The sequence below is a fragment of the Hemicordylus capensis genome, chromosome 4, assembly GCF_027244095.1.
Source record: "Hemicordylus capensis ecotype Gifberg chromosome 4, rHemCap1.1.pri, whole genome shotgun sequence".
In the NCBI taxonomy this organism is placed as follows: Eukaryota; Metazoa; Chordata; class Lepidosauria; order Squamata; family Cordylidae; genus Hemicordylus; species Hemicordylus capensis.
Genome location: NC_069660.1, coordinates 295426307 through 295450806, shown reverse-complemented (window position 1 = coordinate 295450806; position 24500 = coordinate 295426307). Strand labels below are relative to the sequence as shown.

At 41.5% G+C, this 24500-nt stretch overlaps 1 protein-coding gene across 7 annotated transcripts in view; it reads left to right on the top strand.

Annotated features, from left to right (window-relative positions):
• The window catches only part of CSMD3 (CUB and Sushi multiple domains 3), a 1041917-nt gene that overhangs the window by 708188 nt on the left and 309229 nt on the right, over positions 1-24500 (top strand). For all 7 annotated transcript variants that reach the window (XR_008306202.1, XM_053246219.1, XM_053246218.1 and 4 more), the window contains 4 exons: positions 3259-3375; positions 5343-5558; positions 6176-6364; positions 18187-18356. Coding sequence is in view for 6 of the 7 variants with exons in the window: in XM_053246219.1 (XP_053102194.1) it covers positions 3259-3375; positions 5343-5558; positions 6176-6364; positions 18187-18356 (692 nt within the window). In the remaining variant the exon portion in view is untranslated. The remainder of the gene's footprint in view (positions 1-3258; positions 3376-5342; positions 5559-6175; positions 6365-18186; positions 18357-24500) is intronic.

The window sequence follows — 24500 nt, the reverse complement described above, 5'->3', positions numbered from 1 at the left end:
GTACTTCTGTTTCATTCATTGCTTCTAGAGCAGGTAGCCGTATTAACTGTAATTGTTGCTTAATCAAATTACATGAGGAGGGCAATATTTTTTGAAACATTCAGAACATATAAGGGGTTTATTTTGTCAAAAAAGAAAGAAAGAAAACATGGAACTTTCCAACTCTCTATTTAATTCTTTTGCTTGTGGGCTTAATGTGTTAATCACAACATGATCAAATTCTAATCCCATTTTAGAAAGTGGGAACCTGGCTATGATTATGTGAAGACACTGAGCATGTTAGAAGTTACATATCAGAAATCATTTGGCACATGGAAATGGTATGTGATGTGGAGTGAGATGAATGAACAAGGAATGGGGATAGCATAAAAGCTGATATGGAAGAGAGCCTAAGAACTGAGCTACACAGAACTTGACTGTGAATGGAAAAAAATAGGCTAACCATAAGGATGCAAAAAAATGATGCATGTAAATTAAGTTGTTGTCTATGGAAATGGAAAACAACCATTTCTGGGTTGGGGGAGTGTCCATTTGCAACGGACTTTGCAAAAGAAGCATCATTATATGATTCACACACATAGAAATGTTATGTAAAATGAAACACTTATGATCCAGTGATGCAGCCCTGTATTCATCCACAAACCTCTTCCACTGTGGGAAATGGTATGGTATATGTGCCCAGTAGAGCAATCCATTGGCTCTGGATTGCAGAGCAGACTAAGTATTGCCAAATTATGTCCATTGTAAAAGTCTATGTATATATTGATTCTAATGTGGCTGAGCTGCAGAGGTTGGGTCCATATGTGCACAATTATTCCATGTATTTGTTCCCATTTGTGTTTTTATTTAAAATTTAAAATGGCAGGTACTCAAGGGCAGGTAAGTATACTGGACAGGGTAAGGCTAGACAGAGAGAAATCCAGCAAGCTGAAGTCTGTCAGGCTACCACCAAGGTTGGCCTTGTTGCCCTTTATCAGAGAAGATCTGGGAGCTTTATGTCAGCCATTGGCACTAGACTGGCCCTCTGATATAACGACAACCCAGACCCAAAGGATTGTGCTTTTAGTAAGAACAACACTGCTGGAACTGTGTCATTCCTTCAGATCTGACCATCCCTCCTGTCTTAACAGGGATCCACTGTCTTCACAGGTTCAGCCCTGGCTGTGCATGACATAAAGGGATAAACACAGACAAAGTTCACTGAGATATTAGTTTCAATTAAGCCAGAAACTTTTAAAGACAGCATCAGGTTGGACCTTTCAACCATACTCTATCCATCTTATGAATAAATAAAATGAAATATCAATCAACATTTCTCAGGTTCAAGTCACAAATCTAAACCTGGATAAATTATTTTTTGAACTAAATCACATTTTGATGAAGCCTTACTCTAGTAAAATAATTTTCTTTGGTAGAACATTTAATGGGGAGGGGTAGAGAGAGATTGTAGAAGATGAAAATAAAAGAAAACAAACAAAAGGTTATATTCAACAATTAAGATAATGCTATTCTATGTAGATAGTGGATATTTCAGTTTATGACAGAATACCAAAAGGGACATTGTAATTAAAAAGTGAGTCACTCCTTTTCAGCAGTTTCAAGTACTCCTCCATTTTGCATAATACATAATTGATCTGTGGAAACCATTGCAAGAAGTAGTAATTCAGGCCAAGAGAGATTTTTTCAAAAATATGAGTAGAAACCATTGTGTAAAACAGCCCTATTGCTCAGCTAAAGCAATCTCCTGGAAACAATATAAGCACTCTGCTTTGAGCCCAGTTTTCCAAACTGTTTTAAGAACTGTCTAGAACAATAACGTAACATATTTATGTAATTAATTTCTTTTTTATGTTGCATTTCAGTTTGAAAAAATAAAAGAGTAGTGTTAAAAAAAACAGTTCAAGTTGCAGTAAAATTATATCTTTGTCCTAGAGTCTGATTACTAGATGTTGACTAAGGAGCTGTTAATCGGTTTGGAAGAATTATTAAAGTTTTGCCCTTCCTAAAATAATACAGTAGGCCTTCCATATCTCCAGCAGTGAAATGCATAGTTTCATTTGAGCAGTGATGAAAGCTCAAGTATCTTCTACTCTGAATGAGACTGAGAAGTGTGAATAAGAGGAAGTGAAATGGACATTTACTTCTTGTTTCTGCACCTCATTATATCTGAATTAGCTCTTGGTGTAATCAGCAGTTATGAAAATGGTTAAAGGCAATGAGCAGAAACATTCTAATCCAAAAGGTTCTTGCCTTTAAAAAAATCATATATATACACACACACACGCACACACACACACACACACACACACAAATATACACACACACATATATATTTAGTTGATACCTATAGAAAATCTATTTATTATTTCTGAGGCTAAACAGGCAATAGTTTACATCCGAGTTTTTTAGAAGGTGGTATATGAAAGCTCCCTTGAGAAGTCCATAATGCTGGGAAAAGTTGAAGGAAAGAGAAGAGGAGATGACTAGCAGCAAGGTTAGGACAGCAATGAATGCACCACTGAGAGACCTTAAAGACCAAACTCAGGACAGATCATCCAGGAGAGAATCTATCTATGTGGTTGCTAAGAGTCGACACTGACTTGACGGCACTTAATTAATCAATCATTCAATCAATACGAAAGAGGCATTAGTTCTAGCAATGGTTCATTCCCCCTTTATCTCTGGTAAAATAGGTACTACAGGTTTTAATATGGTTTCAAAACACTTCCAAAACTAATTGGAGGTGACATGTGGGAAAATGTGTGTGTTTGTATGCACACCATGGGAAGCATAGATCTCTCAAACAATGTTCAGCTTCCTCAAAGTAATTGTCTGTGTCCAGTCTTAGGTTTCATTTTCCCTTTGCTTGCATCTCCTTTCCTTTCCTACTTAGGACTTAGATGGGTGTTTAATACTCATTGTGATACTGAGAACGTACATCATTTTCTTTCTGCAAAGGATACATTTTTTTCATTAGGAATTCTTTGAAATCAACCAGTATAATTAGCAATTCATTTTCATAATACTTATTACCGGAGCTACTCAACAATTAATTAATCATGTTTCATTTCTGAGCACTTTGTGTAAATATTGGCTGCAATTAGAGATTTGTCACCCAAGGGAACTGTTGGCACTCCCACATATAGGCTATTGTTTAAACAGAGATAATAGATTTTCAGCTTGCTCTTTTGGATGCTTAGTTTTAAGATGAATTGCTTCGTTTGTGTGCCTGCATTGTTTTTTTCCTTTCATTCTCAGCTTTGTGTGGAGGAGATGTTAGAGGACCCAGTGGGACTATTTTATCCCCAGGTTACCCTGAATTATACCCAAACTCACTGAATTGCACATGGACTGTGGATGTTACCCATGGAAAAGGTAAATGATTTATCTCTATTTTACATAACCATTAATGCCTTTAGTGTGGTTTTTATTCCATCTTTCATATAATTGGTTGATGTGGAGCTCCATCTGGCACATTTTGTCATCATTAAAAACTTTCTTTTTTTGCATTACCACTACCTTTGTACTGCTCTGTTCTCTATAAACCTTCCAATATTTGTTAATGAGAAGCTGGTATTCTATATTAATATACTGCTGGTTCCTTAAGGAGTTTGTGCATAAGCATATAGTCTCCACAAGCTCCCATTAATGGTTGAGGTCATTTGGAGGTGTTGAGAGGGACCACACAGCACCCCAAACATGTTGGTTTGTGGATGAGCCCCGGATCTCCCACCAGAACCAAAAGCCACCTCCAAAGAAGCAGCCACATAATGTTGAAATGAAGGTTCTGAAAGGAGGTTCTCCTCCTCCTGTCAGTCAACAGGCCCAGTCAATAACTGCTGAACTTTACTCAGATACTGATTACTATTGTCTTTATTTATGCTTGTATGTATTCAGTGCCATGCATGCATATGGCACTTCACAAAGAATGAGAGGACTGCCCCCTCGGAGCTTACAGTCTTGTTATCTCCACAAGGAAAAGATCAGAAGCAGTGTAGGGTTAGGGAGGAAGGGATATGCTGGGAAATAATATGCGAATGCTTCAGTTACACATACTTGCGTTTAAAGTAGGGTATCGGGAGACAGAGATTCCACAGAAAAGCATATTTTAAAGAAAGATTTGGAAAGAAGTTAGAGAAGGGTCAGTCAACTTAAGTGGTGCAGTGGAGAAATGTCAGGGATGTGCACGGAACCGTGGTGGGGAGGCTCAAAGGTGGCAGGGGTGGTGCTTTAAGAGTGGGGGATGGTGCACTTACCCCACTGCTGCTTCCCCCCCCCACTGCTCCCCCCCCCGCTTCCCCCCCAGCTTCTGTTTTCATAAAAGCTCATCGGGGCGGCAGCATACCTCTGTGCCACCCCGTTGCCCCCATTGTCCAGATATAACCAGAAGTCCCTGATGTGCCGGAGAAGAACAATCTGGTTCTTTGAACCAGTTTGGAGGCCCATAAAGGGTCTCTGAACGAGTGGTTCCGTGCAGATCCCTTGGAAATGCTTGACTAACAAGCAGAAGGTTGCTGCTGGTACTGTACTGGCCAGCAGCAATGTAGGAAGATTCTGAAAGGTGATTGAAGGTGGTAGAGCTGGAGCAGTGAAGCTCATGGGCAGGAGTATAACAGGACATGAGATCTGAGAGGTAGAGAGGAGCATCTCCGTGGAGGATATTCAAGGGATGTTCAAGGTCTGAGTAGAGATTTGAACTCTAATCACCCTGTTTCTAGTCTAAAACTCTATCCATTAACACACCATGGGAATAATCCATCAAAACACAATTAAAACATATTGGAATTGTGAGGAAAACCAACTCCAGTGTCTCGTCAAAGATTTTCATGTCGGCCAACATTATTGGTTCTATTCTGAAATAGTTTTCTTTCTTTAATACAGTTTATTAACCTTTATTGCATTTAAGTACATCATTAACGTGAACTTACATGTTTTAACAAATACAAATAACACCTGTTGAACTACTATGCAGAAGCAATTTAATATAAATTTAACCGAATGTAGAATATTGCATTTGATTTTGATTTTTTTAAGGCAAAGGTATTTCTGACAATGCACTATAATATATGAATCTGATTCTGTAAATGAGTAGTAATGTTTTCATAATAAGCAACTTTTATCCTTTAACCCAATTTCAAAATATAGCCTAATACCGAGAAATGCATTTAAAAACAAATCGAGTTTCAGTTTTAAAAACTGGGGAATGGGAGGGCAAGGGTGATATAAAGCTTGTTTAATTTTCTGAACCTGTGTTTGTAATGAAATTTATGAGTTTAATCAGTGATATAATTGCTTTCATGTTAAATATGTGATATGTGAGTCTAATTTTATTTTTCTAATAGGAGTGCAGTTCACCTTTCACACCTTTCATTTGGAAGATCATCACGACTACTTACTAATCACAGAGAATGGCAGTTTCACTCAGCCGCTAGCACGCCTGACTGGCTCAGAAGTTCCGTCAGCAATCAACGCTGGTCTCTATGGAAATTTCAGGGCTCAGTTGCGCTTTATTTCTGACTTTTCAATATCATACGAAGGATTTAATATTACTTTCTCTGGTAAGTGAGCAAAATGAGCTATTTGTGTAAAATGAGGAAAATCCACTATTTTCCTGGACCTAGCTTGTAGTGGGGAAGAATTTTATTCTGCCAAGTACCTTTAAAAAAGCTTTCATTTTGCTTTTTTTGCCACTTTATATAATAAAAATCTCACTTTGTCTGTTGTGGCTTTTGCAGTGGATGCTGAAGAAAATTACAATAAATTGTAAAGAACATTATTCAGTGGGAAAATTATGCTGCATCAGAATAATTTCAAGTCTAATTTCAAGAAGTGATATTCCAAATGAGCTCATAAGGAAATTTGTCATGCTTTTATGCTGTACAGTTATTTTCTTTCATTGTATGTGTCAGACTCAAAGACATTTATAGCTCTTATAGGAATGTTAAGCATGCATTTTGCAGACACTATGAACATTTATGAGCATGATTTTAAAACTGTAGCTGAATTGCCTATTTACTTATATGAACATTTATTCTGAAAAATTTTCTGAAGGTTAAATTGATGCTCAGGTACAAATGCATGCTTTGTAATAATGGAATAGATGGTTAAGAAACATACCTGCAAGATATTTTGAAGCAATAATTTGCTTTGTTTTTTCTTTCTTTCATTTCCCCAGAATATAATCTCGAACCCTGTGAAGATCCTGGGACTCCTCAATTTGGAAGCAGAATAGGATTTAACTTTGGAGTAGGAGACACCTTAACATTTTCCTGTTCATCTGGATACCGTTTAGAAGGGGCTTCAGAGATTATCTGTCTCGGTGGTGGCCGACGTGTGTGGAGTGCACCTCTGCCCAGGTGTGTGGGTACGTGGTCAGCTGCTTTCATTTGCTTGTATGTGTGGTCATTGTCCATGGAGTTGCAACTATACAGCATGGATAAGCATGGTAACACACTTATTAGTTTTGATTCAATATACATCTCCCACATTTTTTCAGCTTAATTTGTCAGGTTTTCTGGTTCTAGATCAGGCCTGCTCAACTTTGACCCCCCCCCCACCCAGATGTTTTTGGATTAATGCTCCCATAATCCCCAACCACAGTGGTCAATAGCCAGGGGTTATGGGAGTTGTAGGCCAATAGCTGCAGGAGGGCCAAAGCTGAGCCCTGTCCTAGATGCAGTCTAAACTTTAGCACTCAGTAATTTTTTTGTTTTAATCTGCTTCCCCATTTACAAAAATACATTTTATTTGCAGATTTTAGCAAGAAAGTTGTTCATAACTTGCTTAAGAAAATTCACAAATAAAATGTTTCTGAAATACAAACTGAGCGGCCAGTTTTGCTTTTGTTCTGGCAGGTTCAACAAAAGTGATACACATCTATTGCTTCTTGACTGAGGTTTCCAGGCCATTAGGAACTAGTAGCCAAACCACATGTTATACTAAACATGTTGTTTGGCCCTGTATGGTTGTGTTTCACACTTAAGGAGCATCTGAGTGTGAGGATAGGCAGTCAGGAGCAGTACTGTGGCATGTGGGAAGAGGGCTTCACCCCCTACCCAGGGCCCAGATCTGAATTCTGCCCCACCCACGGCTGCTTTTTCTGGAGAGGGAAACTCCCTTTGATGCCAGTGGAAGCTTCCCCTCAGGCAAAACTGTAGCCATGGAGAGGGGAATCCAGATCAGAATTATGAGGGGCAAAAGGGGCTAATCTCCATCCCCTGCATGCTGATTTTCCCAATCCAATTCATGGCTGCTCTTTGATTTTCAAAAAAACACAAACATACATGTATGGTCAAACTACTCATGTAATGAAATGTGTAGTTTGGACTATGTTCACCAATATCTCTGATGACTAGAGCAAATCAAATCACGTCTATTTGTCAAATCAGGAACTTCTATCAGGATTGGCCCATATGGGCGGGACAGGGGGGCGATAAACAAGACGGAGGGGCAGCTTGTTCCTGTTCTCCTAACCTCATCCCACCTGCCTCCCTCTACCTTGTCTCACCCACTGCCGCATTAACCCTAAGCATGTGAGCTGGTTATTCATCCAGTTGAGGCCCTGGACAAATAACTGGCCCATGTGCCTAGGGTTAAAATGGCAGTGGGTGAAATGAGGCAGAGTAAAGTAACTGGGGTGGGGAGACAAGAGCGGAAATGAGCCACACCTGTGGCTCATTTGGCAGCACCCTTACCCTGCCCACATGAGTCATATGAGTGTTGCAAGGGGTTCTAGTAAGTACTTTAGGCTTCACACAAGGGTGCTTGTTTGACCCATAAAGCCCTGCTACTGTTTTACATTAACTAAGAGTGAATACGCTCTGTGCTTCCCTCTGACTGCAGATGGGCAATCTGTCTTTCAGAGAAGCTTGTTCATAATTACTGATATTCTCACTGACAAGCTGAATGCTACGCTTTCAAGGAACCCTGGATTCCAAAACATAACATGAAATCTACTGTGGTAGGTCACTCAACTCACACATTTGTTGCCACACCTGCTTGGTCACCTACAATTTGACTTTCAGATTCCCAAGATAGTGTAATTTCTCATGCTCATTCCTGCTGGTAAGCTCCAGTTTGGTAATAGCCTGCTGATTTTCAGATACTGACTGAAATCCAGGTATGCTTTCATCTCTTCATGTAAAGGCTCCTTTTTCTTTATCAGGTTTCATTGGAATACTCCATATTATCGGTAGGAATCATCTTTGTTCACAGGGTTTCTTTCTGACCTGGGTCATGATCCGGTAACATCCATAAAAATGGATTCTGTGCCTGTGCAGAACACTCCAGGTAGAATTTGTTAGCTCCTCACAGTGCCGGCCAACAGCCACTGTGCGTGCTTCGCACCTGCTCATATTATTATTATTATTATTATTATTATTATTATTATTATTAATTTATTTGATTTCTATTCCGCCCTTCCAAAAATGGCTCCGGGCGGTTTACACAGAGACGGTTTGGCGCCTCATAGTTCAGTTTCTTTGTGACCGCCAATGTGTTTGGTCTTTCATTTGTTCTTGGCTCCTCACAAAGTGTCTGTTGCTAAATTTATTGGTTTTAACTTGGATTGTTAATGGAATTTTTATCGGATTGCCCTTTTGGAAACCTTTGTTTACTTCTTGTGTATGTCTCTAACTGGATAAGATTGTTGTTCTGTTAACCGACGATGGTACCTCAGCGGTGTGATTGGAAGTGTATGACTATGGACTGGTGAAGTTAACAATTCTTGGAATGTCCTTTATGAGCCCAATGCCTAGAGAAAAGACCACCTTTAATAGGTGTATGCGACGTAGGGGGAAGATTCCCTCTATGGATGACCATGACCGCTGTCTCCTATGTTTGGGGGGAAGGACATAATGCCACCACGTGTTCTGTCTGCAGCTCGTTTTCAAAACTAACTTTGAAAAATAAGGCTGCACATTTGTGGATGGCTTTGTTGGAAGAAGCACTGGCACCAAAAGGTGCTTCCAGATCTCCTGAGGCAGTGATTGCAAGTTTGACATTGGCATCAGGAACTGCAATGCAAACACCGTCTAAAACCCCAATGCCAGAATCTTCAATATCGAAGGGCTCTCCCTTTAAGAAGCCGTGAGTCCCAGAGGAGTGTTTGTCTCGCCATTGAGAGAAGAATAGGAAACAGAGGCGAGAGGACAGGTCAGACTCCCCTCCCCGCAAAAAGCATAAAGAAAAAAAGTTAGCAGAGGGAGAGGCAGCTGTTAGCGCCCAGCAGTGCAACCAATTCTCCGTCTGGTTTGCAATGCCTAGTGCATCTGTCACCATCGAAGTTGATGCTGGAAAGGGGAAGTACTGTGACGGTTTCGACATCTGCACCTTGGCATCGAACAGCTTCTTTGTTGCTGGCTCCTACCCCACGCCAGTTCCTGTTGACGCCGAGAACCCTGGTGTCTACATTGATGTCGGAATAGAGTCTGTTTGCCTGTGGGTTTTGATGCCGCCGGCAATGCCATAGAGCAGACGACCCTGAGACAGTCTTTGACCCTGAGATGGCTTGGAATATCCTCTCCATGCTAGAACCAAGTGAGAGCACTCCTTCGGCACAGACATTTCGAGGTTTCTTGAGCCAGGATCTCGATGTCAAGGAGGAGGATTTGGTGGAGGTGCTGAAGACCTCTTCTTTGCCCCCTTTTCAATCTAGGGTTTCGTTGACGGGCTCATTGCCAGTGGGAGGATGGAGTGGTGTGTTTATGAACTTCACCACTGTATGCCCCTGATGACTACATGGAGTTTAAAAAATGGAAGGCATATAAGATGGGTATGGAACTAACCCCTGCTAACTTGGCAAAGAGGCATCTATTAACATGGTGATATTCTTTATTTAGCAGGAGGAGAGTAACTGGCGCTATCCACCCCCAGCATAGTACCTCCAGTGACTGTTGCTGGTGTCATGTTTCTTTTTAGATTGTGGGCCCTTTGGGGACAGGGATCCATCTTATTTATTTACTGTTTCTCTGTGTAAACCACTCTGAGCCATTTTTGGAAGGGTGGTATAGAAATCAAATAAATAAGTAAATAAAATCATCCAGACTGCTACACAAATGACCCCTCCAATGACCCCTCCTACTACTATGGAACAATGGGGAAAAATCTAAATACACAATGAAGACCTTTATGTCCACAACCTCATCTTTTGCAGATACCTTCAATATAGTTAAAGGCAAATAACTACTGCCAGAATGACGGGAGAGATTTCTGTAAACCCTTCCAGAAGTATAATTAAAAAACCATACTACCAAAAGAATAAGAACCACCAGGGGGCTCATGTTAAAGGCTCCCCATCAGCCTAAACAACATCTTTGACTGCTTAGTTAGCCCACATGTACAACAACCGATGGGAGAGACAACACCCTCTTCCCTTATGCAGTGACGACACTAATACCTGTGACGTCTCCAGTAATAATATCAAACATCAGTGCCGGTCATATCAGACTGGTAAGCATAGCACCGTATAACATCAGACCGGTGGGTATTCTGGATAGTCTGGACAAATTATGCCATCAAGTTCAAAGCATTGCCAGTCTATGCGGGTGTGAAGTACACTCCAGTATCAGTGGTGTTGATGGAGGAGGTGGAGACACTGCTGGGAAAAGGAGTGCTCTCTCCGCTACAGTGGGCAAGCAGATACGGGGGTGTCTATTTCCGGTACTTTCAGATCCCAAAACGGGATGGAGGAATACGCCCAATAATAGACCTACGATGGTTCAATCTGTATGTCAATGTGTATGTCAGTGTGAGAAAGTTCTGGATGATTACATTGTAAGCTATCCTGCCTCTTCTATATGTTGAGGAATGGGTTGCAGCGTTGGACTTAAAGGACATTTGTTTTCATCTTGCCATACAGGGAAACCACAGAAGGTATCTGAGATTCACAGTGGGTGAGAACATTTACCAATACAATGTGCTACCCTTTGGGCTGGTGACAGCACCAAGAGTATTTACCAAATGCATAGCTGTAGTGGTGGCACATTTACGTACACAGGGTGTGACCATTTAATGTCCTATCTCAACTACTGGCTTCTTACAGCAAAAACAAAAGAGTTGTTTTCCCAGATAACTTGCGTTACAACTCTCCTGGAAAGCTTGGGCATCCAAATCAATTGGAAGAAGTCCCACTTGGTACCTACCAAAACACTTCAGTACATAGGTGTGGTTCTGGATATGGTTCAGCAGAGAGCCTACCTGCCAGAAGACAGTTTTCTACAGATTTGGAGATTGATACTAATAATGCAACTGAGGCCAGTTCAAAAGGCTCAGACAAATCAAGTAATAATGGATCTGATGGCTTCTTGCATGGCCACGGTCCACTGCGCCAGACTGTGCATGTGGAAACTACAACAGTGGTACCTTTCAACATTCCAACTCAACGTGGACAACCAAAGCCTTTGCCTAGACTTGCAAGATTCAATTCTGAATTGATTGTTGTGGTGGACAAAAGACACAAACTTTCTAGAGAGGATACCTTTCAGAGTTCCAATACCAGAAGTCTGTATAGTGTTGGATGCCTCTCTAACAGGCTGGGGGGCTCACATGTCAGGACTGGAGGCTCAGGGGCTCTGAAACACTACTCAAAAGACTTTACATATACATTTTCTAGAGCTGCTCGCAGCTTTTCAGGCACTAAAGTCATTTCAAAAAAATCTGCTCGGGAAAACAGTTCAACTGCAGATGGACAATACAACCGCAATAGGGTACGTGAACAACTGGGGTGGGGGGCAGTGTCCTGCTCCCTCTGCAATCTAAGCCAGCATATATGGAACTGGTGCATACCACGGAAAATCCATTTGGTAGCAATACGTGTAAAGGAGATAAACAATACCCTTGCAGATGCCTTGAGCAGGTCCCAGGTGTGCCTTTAACAAGACAAGTGGGAGATAGACATAAGCTGCCTAAAAGACCTATTCAAGTCCTGGGGACAGCCCACTGAAGATCTTTTCTCAACAAAGGACAATGCCAAATGCTGTCAGTACTACTTAAGAACGGGTTTGGGATGGTGATCAAAGGATGATGCATTCCAGTTCCAATGGACGCACAGCTTATTCTATTTGTTCCTCCTGTATCCACTACTCAACAGAGTGGCAGCAAAGATTTTACAGGACGGCACCCATTGCATACTAATAACTCCATGGTGTCCAAGGCAACCTTAGTTTCAACGAGTACTCAAACTTTCAGCAGGGGTGCACGTACAGTTAAAACAAACTATGGATCTGCTCACACATGGACGTCTGCTACATCCAAACCTAAAAATACTAAGGCTTAGAGCATGGCAGATACACTTTTAAACACATTTTGTTGAATGATAAAAAGGCATCCACAAGAAAAAACTATAGTGCAAAACGGAAACAATTCAGAGGGCATGCTAGGGCACAGGGCTTCAAAGCCAAGGATGCCTCTATAAGAGACATTTTGCGTTACCTCATGACATTGAAAGCAGAAGGCTTGGTGAATACCCCGCTCAGGATACATTTGGCTGCCATTTTCTCCTTCCATGGAGGGTGTGCTGGGAAGCTGCATTCCCCTGACAGTAAAAGATTTGTTAAAGGGTTTAACAATCTGTACCCGCCAGTGTGGAGACCCATGGATAGATGGAGTCTTTCTCTGGTTCTATCGGCCCTAATGGAAAGGCCATTTGAAGCCATGGCTATGGCTAAATTTAAAATGGTGATGATTAAGACAGTGTTTCTGATTGCCATTACTATGGTGAAAAGGGTGAGTACCAGTTGCAGGGGAGTAACAGCAGGAGAGAGGGCATGCCCCCAACTCCTGCCTGTGGCTTCCAGCAGCATCTGGTGGGCCACTGTGCGAAACAAGATGCTGGACTAGATGGGCCTTGGGCCTGATCCAGCAGGGCTATTCTTATGTTCTTATGAACTAGCTGCTTTGTTTATTGACGAACTACACACAAGGTTTCACAATGACAAGGTGGTGATGCAGTTGGATCTGGAATTCAGGACAAATATATTTTCTGACTTCTACATGAATCAAGATATTGTCTTACTCACTTTCTCCCAAAATCCCAAGTCACCATTGGAAAAAGCAGTGCATAGTCTAGATGTGCTATGTGCTCTTCTGTTCTGTTTGTGGAGGACATCTGCAATTAGGAAAACAAAACAACTGTTAGTCACTTATAAGTTGAAAGATGGGGAAATCCAGTCTCAAGATAACGGATCTCTCATTGGCTAGTGGAGACTATCTACCTGGTCTATAAGATGCAGAAGGTGGATCCTCCTAAGACAGTGAAGGCCCACTCAAGGGTGTATGTGTCCTCAGCAGCACATTTGTCTGGAATTAATTTCAAAGATATTGGTATGGCTGTGACATGGGCGTTGGAAGAGACATTTGTGAGCACTATGTGGTGGACCTGTACTCAGCCACAGCTAATTTTGGGAGGGGTGTACTCAAGCAAGTTTTGCAGTAGCTGCCTGCTCCCATCTCCTGGAGTAGTGAAGCTCATGAGTCACCCGTTTTTATGGATGTTATCAGATCATGACCCAGATAAACAGGTTGCTTACTTGTAACAGGTGATCGGTAGTGATCTGGTAACATTAATGAAACCTTCCCATCCGTCCCCACATCAGATACTGCAAGCAAATGATACATGTCCATACGTACATTTGAAGGAAAGGCTGCAATCAAGTGGCCATCAAGAAACTAAATTATGAAGTGCCAAACCACCATTATGAGCAGGCGCAGTGGTGGTTGGTTGGCCCTGCGAGGAGCTAACTAATTATACCTGAAGTGTTCCACTCAAATGCAGAACCCATTTTTATTAATGTTACCGGATCACTGCCAAATCACCTGTTACAGGTGAGTAACCTGTTTTTATTATTGCAGTCCTCCCATACATTCTTTTAGGTCCCTTTTAGACAACTTGATTTCTACTGTCTAAATCTCTACTGTCTAAATCGGCACAACCATAATGACCACATGCTCTCATTCCCCCCCTCCCCGGGGGGGGGAGATCACATCTGACACATATGTTTTGGTTCCTACTTTTCTAAGTGGCGGGAGATTCTGGAGGGAGTTCCTTAGGAGAGGAAACTCTGGAAAATATTAATCTTTTTAATAATCTTTTTCTTTATACATGTTCATGCTGAGTTGGTATTATGTGGGTGCAGAGTTAGGGTCAATTGACACAAAACCATTCTTAACACAACACAGTCAGATGTTCTGTTGTGTTCATTCTTTTGCCTACCCTCGGCCAGCAATCTACCCCTAAACCTTGAAAAGGGGCTATTTCTCCCCACTTTAAATAACAGAGCATTGTACCCCTCAGCAGAGGGGGAAATAACCTCTAATCTTACAAAATAACAGCCTTGAGTACAGAATGAATGATTGAGCAAAAGCTATTAATTAATTTGCATTGCTTGAAAGGATGAGGTGAACAGTTCAGGGAATAAATCCTGACCAATGCTGTACTGCCAGTACACCCCACAGCAGGAGCACCCGAGCCAGCATCTCCATCACAGACATAGCCCTGCCTTAATCCTTTGACTCTGACAGATCCCTGAGGATTTGTGAGCCCTAGTAGAGCCCCCCCACCCACCCGCAGGCCACTGCCACAGCACCTGTGAAGTCAGCACAGAAAATTGGACAATGTCCCTCTGGGAAATAGATACTTTTCTAGGGAAGGGGTGGGACCAATTCATTCTGCCTGCAAAGCAGCCATAAAAACTGGCAGTCAGCTCCAAGAATCCACTAGAACAACATCCCTCACAGGTTGGTAGTACCAGGATTCCTGCCTGGAGCATTTCTTGGCGGCCAACTCTTGTTGGGCAGCATTATTATCCCTCACCCCTGAATGTCTCAGGAATTATGCTATGTCCTGGGGAGGGGAGGTCCCTGCTATGTTGAATGTATGGACACATTCAGATGCTCAAGACGTAAGGCAGAACATCTTTTTCAACATATTTGGTGAGCTAAGATGCTGTGGGGCTGGGGATCGGAAATGGGGACCTCCAGCAGCCAGTCTCTGATGCCTTACTTCTGATGCTACCAGGAAAGTTCATGGGGGATAGAGTGGCTGGCTTGAGTCCAGCTACATCCCCTGAAAATGGCAGGAACAGAAACTTCAGCCAGTAATTCTAAGAGGAATAGGTGACCCAAGGAGACAAAAGGGGTCTTTCTGGCCTTATGTAAGAACATAACTCCTAGGAAGTCTGAGGAAACTTGTTCCACCAAGTAACCATGCAGAGTGTTCTGCCATGCACTACCTCACCTTACCTGCCTGACCCAGTACCTGGCCACCAACCCATCTTTAACCATGTCTTCTGCCTCTACATCTGATCTTTGTCTGCCAGATCAGGAATCTGACCCTTGCCTGCCTCAATCATATCCACTTCTGGACCCTTTGATCCTTATTTATGCATGCCAGAATCACCTGCCCAACTGGTTTTATCTCAAAGGTTGGCCAAGGCCTGACCGGTCATCATGTCCTAATATCCAATTTTCTTTTATTTCAAGTGTCACAGGCTATCAGAATATTAACTTGTGGAAGGCTACAATTTGACATGTGGATGGTTGCAATTATTTTCTTCGATTTTGAATTATTTTGTAGAAAAGTCATTGTAGGATGATATTGATGAATCTTTTTATGGCAGCAAAAATTGCATTAGTCATATGTTGGAAATTGGTTTCACTTTCTAAAGTGTAAGTATAATTATTAAAGCCCTTGGAGATTGTGCAAATGGGCACATTAACATATTTAGTCTGTTGAGAAAATGGACTATACCAACATACATTTTCCAGAAATTGAAAGCACTTGTTAATTAATGAAGTTAACAACAGAGTTTTGGAGAGACCAGAACTTGTATTTATGACATTTGACTGAATTTCACTGTATTTGTATCAGTTAAAACAAATTAACACTGATGAGGAAGGGTGCCACTTAAGTGTAAGTTGCACTCCACAAACAGGGCACAGGAACAAGGACTACTACCATCTAGTCCCATGTTCCCTGTAGCTGAAATTTATGTAGGATTAAGGTGACCAAAGGTGCATGGAACCTCCCTCTATCGTCTGGAGAGGTTTGTCCACAGTTGCCACCAGCTTGTCTGGTGACTGCACAGGGCCAGGCAGGCATGGAGGGAACCAAGTGGTGGCCCATGTTCTGCCAGTACCGTGGCCCTGTCCTGCAGCAAAATCGGCCTGCACTGCATTTACAGTGTGGCCAGGAGCATCTCTCCGTGCCTTTAAAAGGCAAAAGGGGACCATGTGGCCCCATTTGGGAGCAAAATCACGCCCCGCGTCTGACGTCAGATGAGGGGGGCATGTCTGGGCCTGCGAGGCACGGCCCCTGATTGGCGGTGGTCCAGGTTCTTTTAACCCATTTGCCCAATGGTGGCTTCACCCTTGGGAACAGGCCTTCTCTGTTGCCACCCTCTCCCCCGAGACTCTGGAATGCGCTCCCTGCTGAAGTAAGAACATCCCCACATCTGATAACTTTTTAAAAGTCTTTAAAGACACATTTATTAACCCAAGCTTTTTAAGTAGACTTGTGGTTTTAAACTCTTTTAAAGTTTTGATTTGTTTATGTTGCTGTAAACCACACAGAGACAGAGATTCAGGCAGTGTACAAAAATAATAGACAGATAGATAGGTAGATGGATATTTTGCAGGAAAACCCTCTGGAATCTAACCTTCCTGTTTGATTCAGTTACTTGCGTTCATCCTTCTATCACATGGATAGAGAATGGGGCGTCTTGCCAGAAACCAAAGAGGATTAGACTAAATTCCCACAGTTATACTTGTTGCCTGATTTAATGAAGTCAAACAAGGATGCATTGCTTTAAAAAAAGCTTTTATTTCCTGTCATGAAAGGCATGAGCACAGTCTGAGAACATCTGGCTGATACTGTGCGCCGAAGCCATACAGGTGGCTAGCTTTTATAGGTTTCAAACATACAAGCATATCAGTAAAGCAATTAATACATGTTATTTGTTATTAAACATACATATTCCAGAGGTGCCACCTAGAGCCTGGGAAGATGAGTTGCTACCTGGCCTTTCTGACAACTTTAATCCCTATTGTATCTCCTTGTACCATCAAGGTCCTCTTTCTGCTGACTGTGGAATTTAGCTAATGGCCTGTGTTTGACAGGTCCTGATACCTGTTCTCTCTGGTGGGCTTCTCAACCCACATTCTTGAGAGGGGCCCCCCGCTCTTGACTTTGGCCTCTATTACTGAGAGGCTTCTCAGTTCTGAGCAACCTGCTGGCTTTATATTCTATTAGGGATCTGAACCAAACTACTTTGAATTATACTTTGATATACTTATTTGTAGGCCTGGATTAAACAATTCGTTATCAGATAGGTAGATAGTCCTTTTCTGTGGGTAGGTTGTGGCTATGACTCATTTGTCAAGAATTAAGGTTAATCTATCACCCATATACATTTTATTTTCTTTGTGGAAATCTTTCATGTTCAAAATCATAATATAATAAGATTAAGGTGCAACATGATACAGCATGGTCCCCCCCCCCACCCGCCTTCTAACTGCTAGTTATATATATTTGCTACCCATGTTTCTTGGGTTTAGCTGACAACCTTCATTCAATCTTAATTTAGTTTCAGTATGGAAATTGTTTCTCTCTAGTTATTTTATTTCCCTTTGATTTCATTGATGTCAGTTTTGAATGATAACTATTTCTTTCCCAGCATTATTTATGCCATCTACCACTAAGCATAATTTTATTGAATCAACACTAGAGATGATTTACCTTTTCAGAAATTGTGTAGGTCTCTCCTAAGGTATTATAGTTTCAGTTTTATTTCTCTTTTTTCAGAATTGTCTGGAGGGGAAGTAATGGTAATGGAAGTGAAACTAAAACAGAAGCAGCAACAAATGAAAATTTTGTTTCGAGAATTAGAGAATTGTTTCTAATAATTACTCTGCTGTTAAAATGACTAAACAACCATTGCAATGACTAATTTTCAAAAGTATTCCACATCATGTTGATTATGGCCAAAAAGGCAGTGATATATAACTTGGCATTTATTTATACAACAAGAGTCTAGTAGATCAGAATCATACATTTATTTTTATAACTGATCTCTAGATAGACACAAATATTAATGACATAGCATTAGGTTGCTTTTAAAGTCCCACATTTACAATAAAAAAATAATGTATGTTCTCTATTGAGCTATACTTCAAATTCTGTTTTATCTGCAGCTGAATGTGGAGCTTCTGCAACAAATAATGAAGGAATTTTGTTGTCCCCCAATTACCCACTCAACTATGAAAACAACCATGAATGTATTTATAGCATTCAAGTGCAAGCTGGGAAGGGAATCAATATTTCTGCCAGAACTTTTCATCTTGCGCAAGGAGATGTTCTTAAGGTATGTTGTAATTTTGGAATGATGTATCATTATCTCAGAACATATGGCATCTGTCAGTTTATTGCACGATAGTTAGAAGCAACTTTACATTTAACCCCAGTTTTCTTTTACCAGCTCCAGCTATTATATTCTAACCTAACCCTATATCAATCTTGGAATTCAAGTCTAAGATTTCAAATATTCCTGTTTTCTGTTGGGATCAAAGTATACATGATTATCTTGTTATTTTAATATGCTCAGAAGATCTCCCCCCCTCCCACTTCACATCCTTTAGATGAAAGAAATTCATCCGCTGTGAACAGATATTCAAAATAAGAACATAAGAACAGCATTGCTGGATCAGGCCCAAGACCTATCTAGTCCAGCATCCTGTTTCATACAGTGGCTCACCAGATGCCCCTGTAATCTTTCTTGCTGTTGTTCCTTTGCAACTGGTATTTAGAGACGCCATGCCTCTGAGGCTGGATGTGGCCTATAGCCACCAGATTAGTAGCCATTGATAGAGCTGTCCTCCGTGAATTTGTCTAAGCCCCTTTTAAAGCCATCCAAGCTATTTGCCATCAACACATCCCGTGGCAGAGAATACCATAGATTTTATAAACCGCTATCATGACTCCCTGCAGTTGCCTCTTTTCCAGACTAAAAAGCCACAGATGCTGTAGCCTTGTCTCATAAGGAATCTGCTGTAGGCCCCTGGTCATATTGGTTGCCCTCTTCTGCACCTTTTCCAAGTTCTACAATGTCCTTCTTAAGATACGATTACCAGAACTGTATGCAGTACTCCAGATGTGTCCGCACAGTAGATTTGTATGAGAGCATTTTAATACAGGAGGACCTTGCTAATCATGGGTCCAGCACTCGAGGATTCACATATCCGCGGTTGGATAATTTGCACCTGACCTCGGTATATGTGAAAAAGGTTAATAAAGGGTTAAGCCACCTATCCACAGGTTGGGAGGAGCCAGAAATGACCTTGGAGGTCATTTCCACCTGCCATTTTGATTGCTGGGATGATTGGGAGCCATTTTATGGCTGAAACTGGGGCAAAACCTGCTATTTTTGGCCAGTTTTTGGCCAGGTCTTAGCATAGTAGGGCACTTTGCAGGATCATCTGGAGGTGATTTGTGGCAAAAATGGAGGCAAAACCCATGATATTTGGCCAATTTTCAGCCAGTTTTTTTTACCCAGGAACCTAAACCCCTGATTCCTGTTGCTCTAATGCCCTGATATTTGCAGATTTGGTATCCACAGCTCAGGGTTCTCCTGTATTAGCATTTTTTTATTCTCAATCCCCTTCCTAATGATTCCTGGCATGGAATTTGCCTTTTTTTCACATCTGCCTCACACTATGTTGACACTTAACAAGCTGTCCGAGCATTGAAAATTGTATTTGGGAGAATATTAAACAGACACTTTGGGATATCAGTTTAACTTCAGCAACTTGGCTAAATCAGAAGAAGGTCCTTGGAATTATCTAAGTCAATTGTTAAATATCTCTGCAGCATGTTTCTATGATCCCCAAAGTTGGTTTCTTTACTTCAGGTTCCCTTTTAAGTATGTTTAAGTATGTTTCAGAAACCATTTTTCTTCTGGTCACACCCAAAGACTAGTCTTTATCATCATTTCAAGTGACTTTATTCCTAAATTAAGCTTTGTAGCCAATTTACTTTTTGTTTTATATACAGGTGAAACTCGGAAAATTAGAATATCGTGCAAAAGTCCATTAATTTCAGTAATGCAAATTAAAAGGTGAAACTGATATATGAGACAGACGCATTACATGCAAAGCGAGATAAGTCAAGCCTTAATTTGTTATAATTGTGATGATCATGGCGTACAGCTCATGAAAACCCCAAATCCACAATCTCAGAAAATTAGAATATTACATGGAACCAAGAAGACAAGGACTGAAGAATAGAACAATATCGGACCTCTGAAAAGTATACAGTGTACTGTGCTTGATTGGCCAGCAAACTCGCCTGACCTGACCCATAGAGAATCTATGGGGCATTGCCAAGAGAAGGATGAGAGACATGAGACCAAACAATGCAGATTTGCTGAAGGCCGCTAATGAAGCATCCTGGTCTTCCATAACACCTCATCAATGCCACAGGCTGATAGCATCCATGCCACGCCGCATTGAGGCAGTAATTGCTGCAAAAGGGGCCCAAACCAAGTACTGAATACATATGCATGCTTATACTTTTCAGAGGTCCGATATTGTTCTATTCTTCAATCCTTGTCTTCTTGATTCCATGTAATATTCTAATTTTCTGAGATTGTGGATTTGGGGTTTTCATGAGCTGTACGATATTCTAATTTTCCGAGTTTCACCTGTAGAGAATGTCTTCTCATTGAGAGAGTCATTTTATTTTACTCCATATAATCTTCACTTCTCTCTTCCCTATGCTATATATCCACTTCATGTGTGATTGTTCCACATTTCAGGTTCTTGCTCAGATCTAGGCCAGAGTTCAGCCTAGGACTAGAAACAACAGCTGACATCCAGGCTAACACTGCACTAGTGCAGATATGTTGCACTAGCTAGTTCCTCTAAGTTGGGAGCTTGTGTTCCAGACAAGTGTTGCACTGGATCAAGAGGATGCCCTTCCACCTCTTGCTGTGAAACTTCTTCTACAGTCCATATCTGTTGCATGGAATTATGCAAAACTCTCCTTGTGCAAGCAGACTGAGATTGTACAACTCTGAACATCTGCTCAGCTACATGACCTTCTTGTGTGTGTGCATCTTTGCTCATTGCACTAATGCATCATTAGTAATGCATGAAAATAACATTTTGTTCAGTTGTTTCCAGTAAAATAATTGGGAAAGAGGAATTCCACATTTTTCACCACCAAAGTTCACAATGTATGCCAGAACTCAAATTTTGTGTTCAGTATACAATCTGATACAATGAACCGCTGCCCAAATTTAAACTTCATCTGATCATACTTCTTTTGAATACTTGATTCTGCACTTGATTCATGGCCAAACTAGATGAGATGTTAGAGATCCATGATCCAACAATCTGACCTCTTTATATTTATTTATTTTTTAAAGTAGCCAGGGCTGTTCATCTCAGAATCAGGCCATTACACATGCAGTTAAGAGGGACTTTAACAACCCTTCACAATTTTCCCGAGGAAACATTTCCCCAGGTATATCTCTTCTAGGCAAATGCAGGTGTGCCCATACATTTTTCCCAGTATGGTAAATCTTAGCTTCAGGTATTGTTTACACTGTGAAACTAGTGGGTAGAAAGGTCAAACCCCGCTTCCTCATAGTATCTTGGTCCCAATACAAATTGACATCCACTAGTTGCCTTTTGGAAAAACAAAAATTTCCAATGCCTCTTATTGTTTGACCCTGAGTATTTGAGAGTATATTTTTGTTATGAGGTCAAAAACGCCTCCATGTGCAGCTTCCACATGGTGTGAAACTTGGTAGGGTGCTGAACAATTAACATTGAGGCATATTTGCACCAGAGTAAAACCCCTTTTTCCTGAGTTCAAAATCCACTCAGGCAGGTAAAATCCAAAGAACAAAAATGGGGGGGGGGGAACTATTCAAAATACTACAGACTGCTTCTGTCTGAGGCTTTCTCAGCTTTTCGTTACAGGTAACAGAAACACTTAGTACTTGCAGGGATACTTTCAAAGATCACTACAGCTGGTATTTGGAGTGGCACACTTTAAAAACTGTGGTTACCCAGTTGCAAAGATTCAAAAAGTGCCCCCTGTTGCAAGAAACCTTTAAAAGCACCTTTACAGGGTACACAGACATCTACAGAACCCTGGTTGGATAAAAGGGCTCAAGATCAGTTCCTCTTAGTTACGTCACAGATAAAAACACTATAGACCAATTGTAAGGATTGAAAAGCATAAAATCAAATGAAATCTAATGCAGGCTACCTAACACATGGTTCCCTGGCTAAACCTTTCCTCGAAGCCAAAACCCTTGGCTTCCTTTTCCCTTGAACTCACCCCAAACTCCAGGAGATAATTCAAGTTTCCTACAATCCTGTCTCAAAGATCTGCAGATGTCCTTCCCTGAGAAAATTCCCCAGGCTAGCGTTTGGCCATGAGGCAGTCAGACTTCATGGCTGGTGCTCACGAAGTCTGCTCCCCATCTTCTCTCATTGTCCTCCTGGCTCCTTCTGACAACAAAGACCTCCTTCACTTCCCACTGCCAAACCCTCTAGGTTCCAGTCACCATGTGCTGAGTGGCTGATCCCTAGAGCCCACTGCCTGACAGACAGGACAGGGTTCACTTCCAGTTCACTCTTTAGGGGAGGAGAGGACTGATCACCACAGCTTAAATCCAACAATAGCAATAGCAATAGCAATAGCACTTACATTTATATACTGCTTTATAGCCAGAGCTCTCTAAGCGGTTTACAATGATTTAGCATATTGCCCCCAACATTCTGGGTACTCATTTTACTGACCTCGGAAGGATGGAAGGCTGAGTCAACCTTGAGCCCCTAGTCAGGATTGAACTTGTAACCTTCTGGTTACAGGGCGGCAGTTTTACCACTGCGCCACAGGGGCTCTCCAACAGGCAGAGATTTCTACAGGTATTGAACCTTGGGAGAGTAATTAATAACTGCACATTTGGTAACTTCTCACTTTCAGTGGATGTGCCACCTTTTTGTTATTTTCTGGACATTCAAGTAGATGAAGTGGTGGTGGGGAAACTCGCTATGTGATGGCCTTGAATAAAATCGTGAATCCCAAGAATCCAGTGGTTCTTGACATGGCTGGCTTCACATGATTAAACCAGGACTCATTGTTACTCCTACAGGCTTTGGGCCCACATGTTTCCCTGTGGCTTTCATGTAGAAGGAGAGAACATGTGCAGCTTCCATTAGTAGTTTTAAATAAACTAGAATTTCTCATTGCATCTGAACCCAGCAAACACCACTTTGTTCTAACCACTGCATGTGAACAAGTTGGGATATCTAACTGGGATGGCAAATTCCACAAGCAGAAGCTGCAAATTCCCTCCCCTTCAGATCAGTGTGCAAACCTGATGGTTGTGCTAGTAGTAGTAAATCATGGCTCAGTAGTATAGCACATACAGTATTGTGCTCTACTGCTGGGCACATATTTCAGGAGCCAGGAAATACTTATTTATTAATCTAATGAATCTATACTCCACCTTCAAAACGTATTTAGGTTATCCCATAAAACTTTAAAATTACAAAAAATAAAATAAAATCCATATCAAATCTAACAAACTAACAACAATTTGTTAATTTTTTATTAATGTTGTTAATAAATTTTGTTATGTTGTTATTACCAACAAAAATAAACCCTGCAATGAGAACAGCAGATCCTGGGGCAGATCAATTTGGGGGGATTAACTGTTTTTCAAGAACTGACTAAAGGGTCCATTTAGTCCAGCATCCTCTTTCTACAGTGGCCATACAGGTACTTCCAGTATGCCTACAAAACAGGGTGTGAAGGAGCAGCCTGTGTGGGAGCTGCGGGGGTGGGGGGCAGGGGGGAGAGGCATCTTTAAGCCCAAATTTAAGCCGATCCACCGCCGCAGGGAGTGCCGGGCAGTGTGGTGTTACTCAGATTAGTTTGCAGCTGCAGCCAGAGTGGAGGTAAGCACCTATTTGTGTTTAAAGGTACCTCTTGCCTTCCCCCACTGCTCCTGGTGGCGCCCGCACTGGTTGCTCCTACAGTCAACCCTAATGCTTTCCCACAAGGAATTATGTAGATTTGTTGTGGATCAGGGTAGCACACTGTCCCTCTAAATATGAAGGTTTCATTTAGTTATCATGGCTAATAGGAAGATAAATTTCCTCAGGTCCCTTGTACCTAAGACCCTGCCATTACAGCATTTCACCTTATTGGGAGAGTAGGAGGACACCTTGCAATGAAGTAGTACTCAGATGAGGTAAGTACAAAGGGAAGGCCAGTCATGGGAGGGAGGGGGATTGGTGGCTTGTAGGGTTAGTGGAGGCAAAGAAGTCATGGGGATTGATGCCACTTGCTTCGTATTCCAGCCTGAGCATTACAAGCTGAACGAGTTTGTATTTCAAGCTAGGTAGTTATTAAAATTAATATAGTGAAATAATTGTCAGTAGCATGACTAGTCATTTTCAGTTCATATTCTGTCAGTATATACATAAAG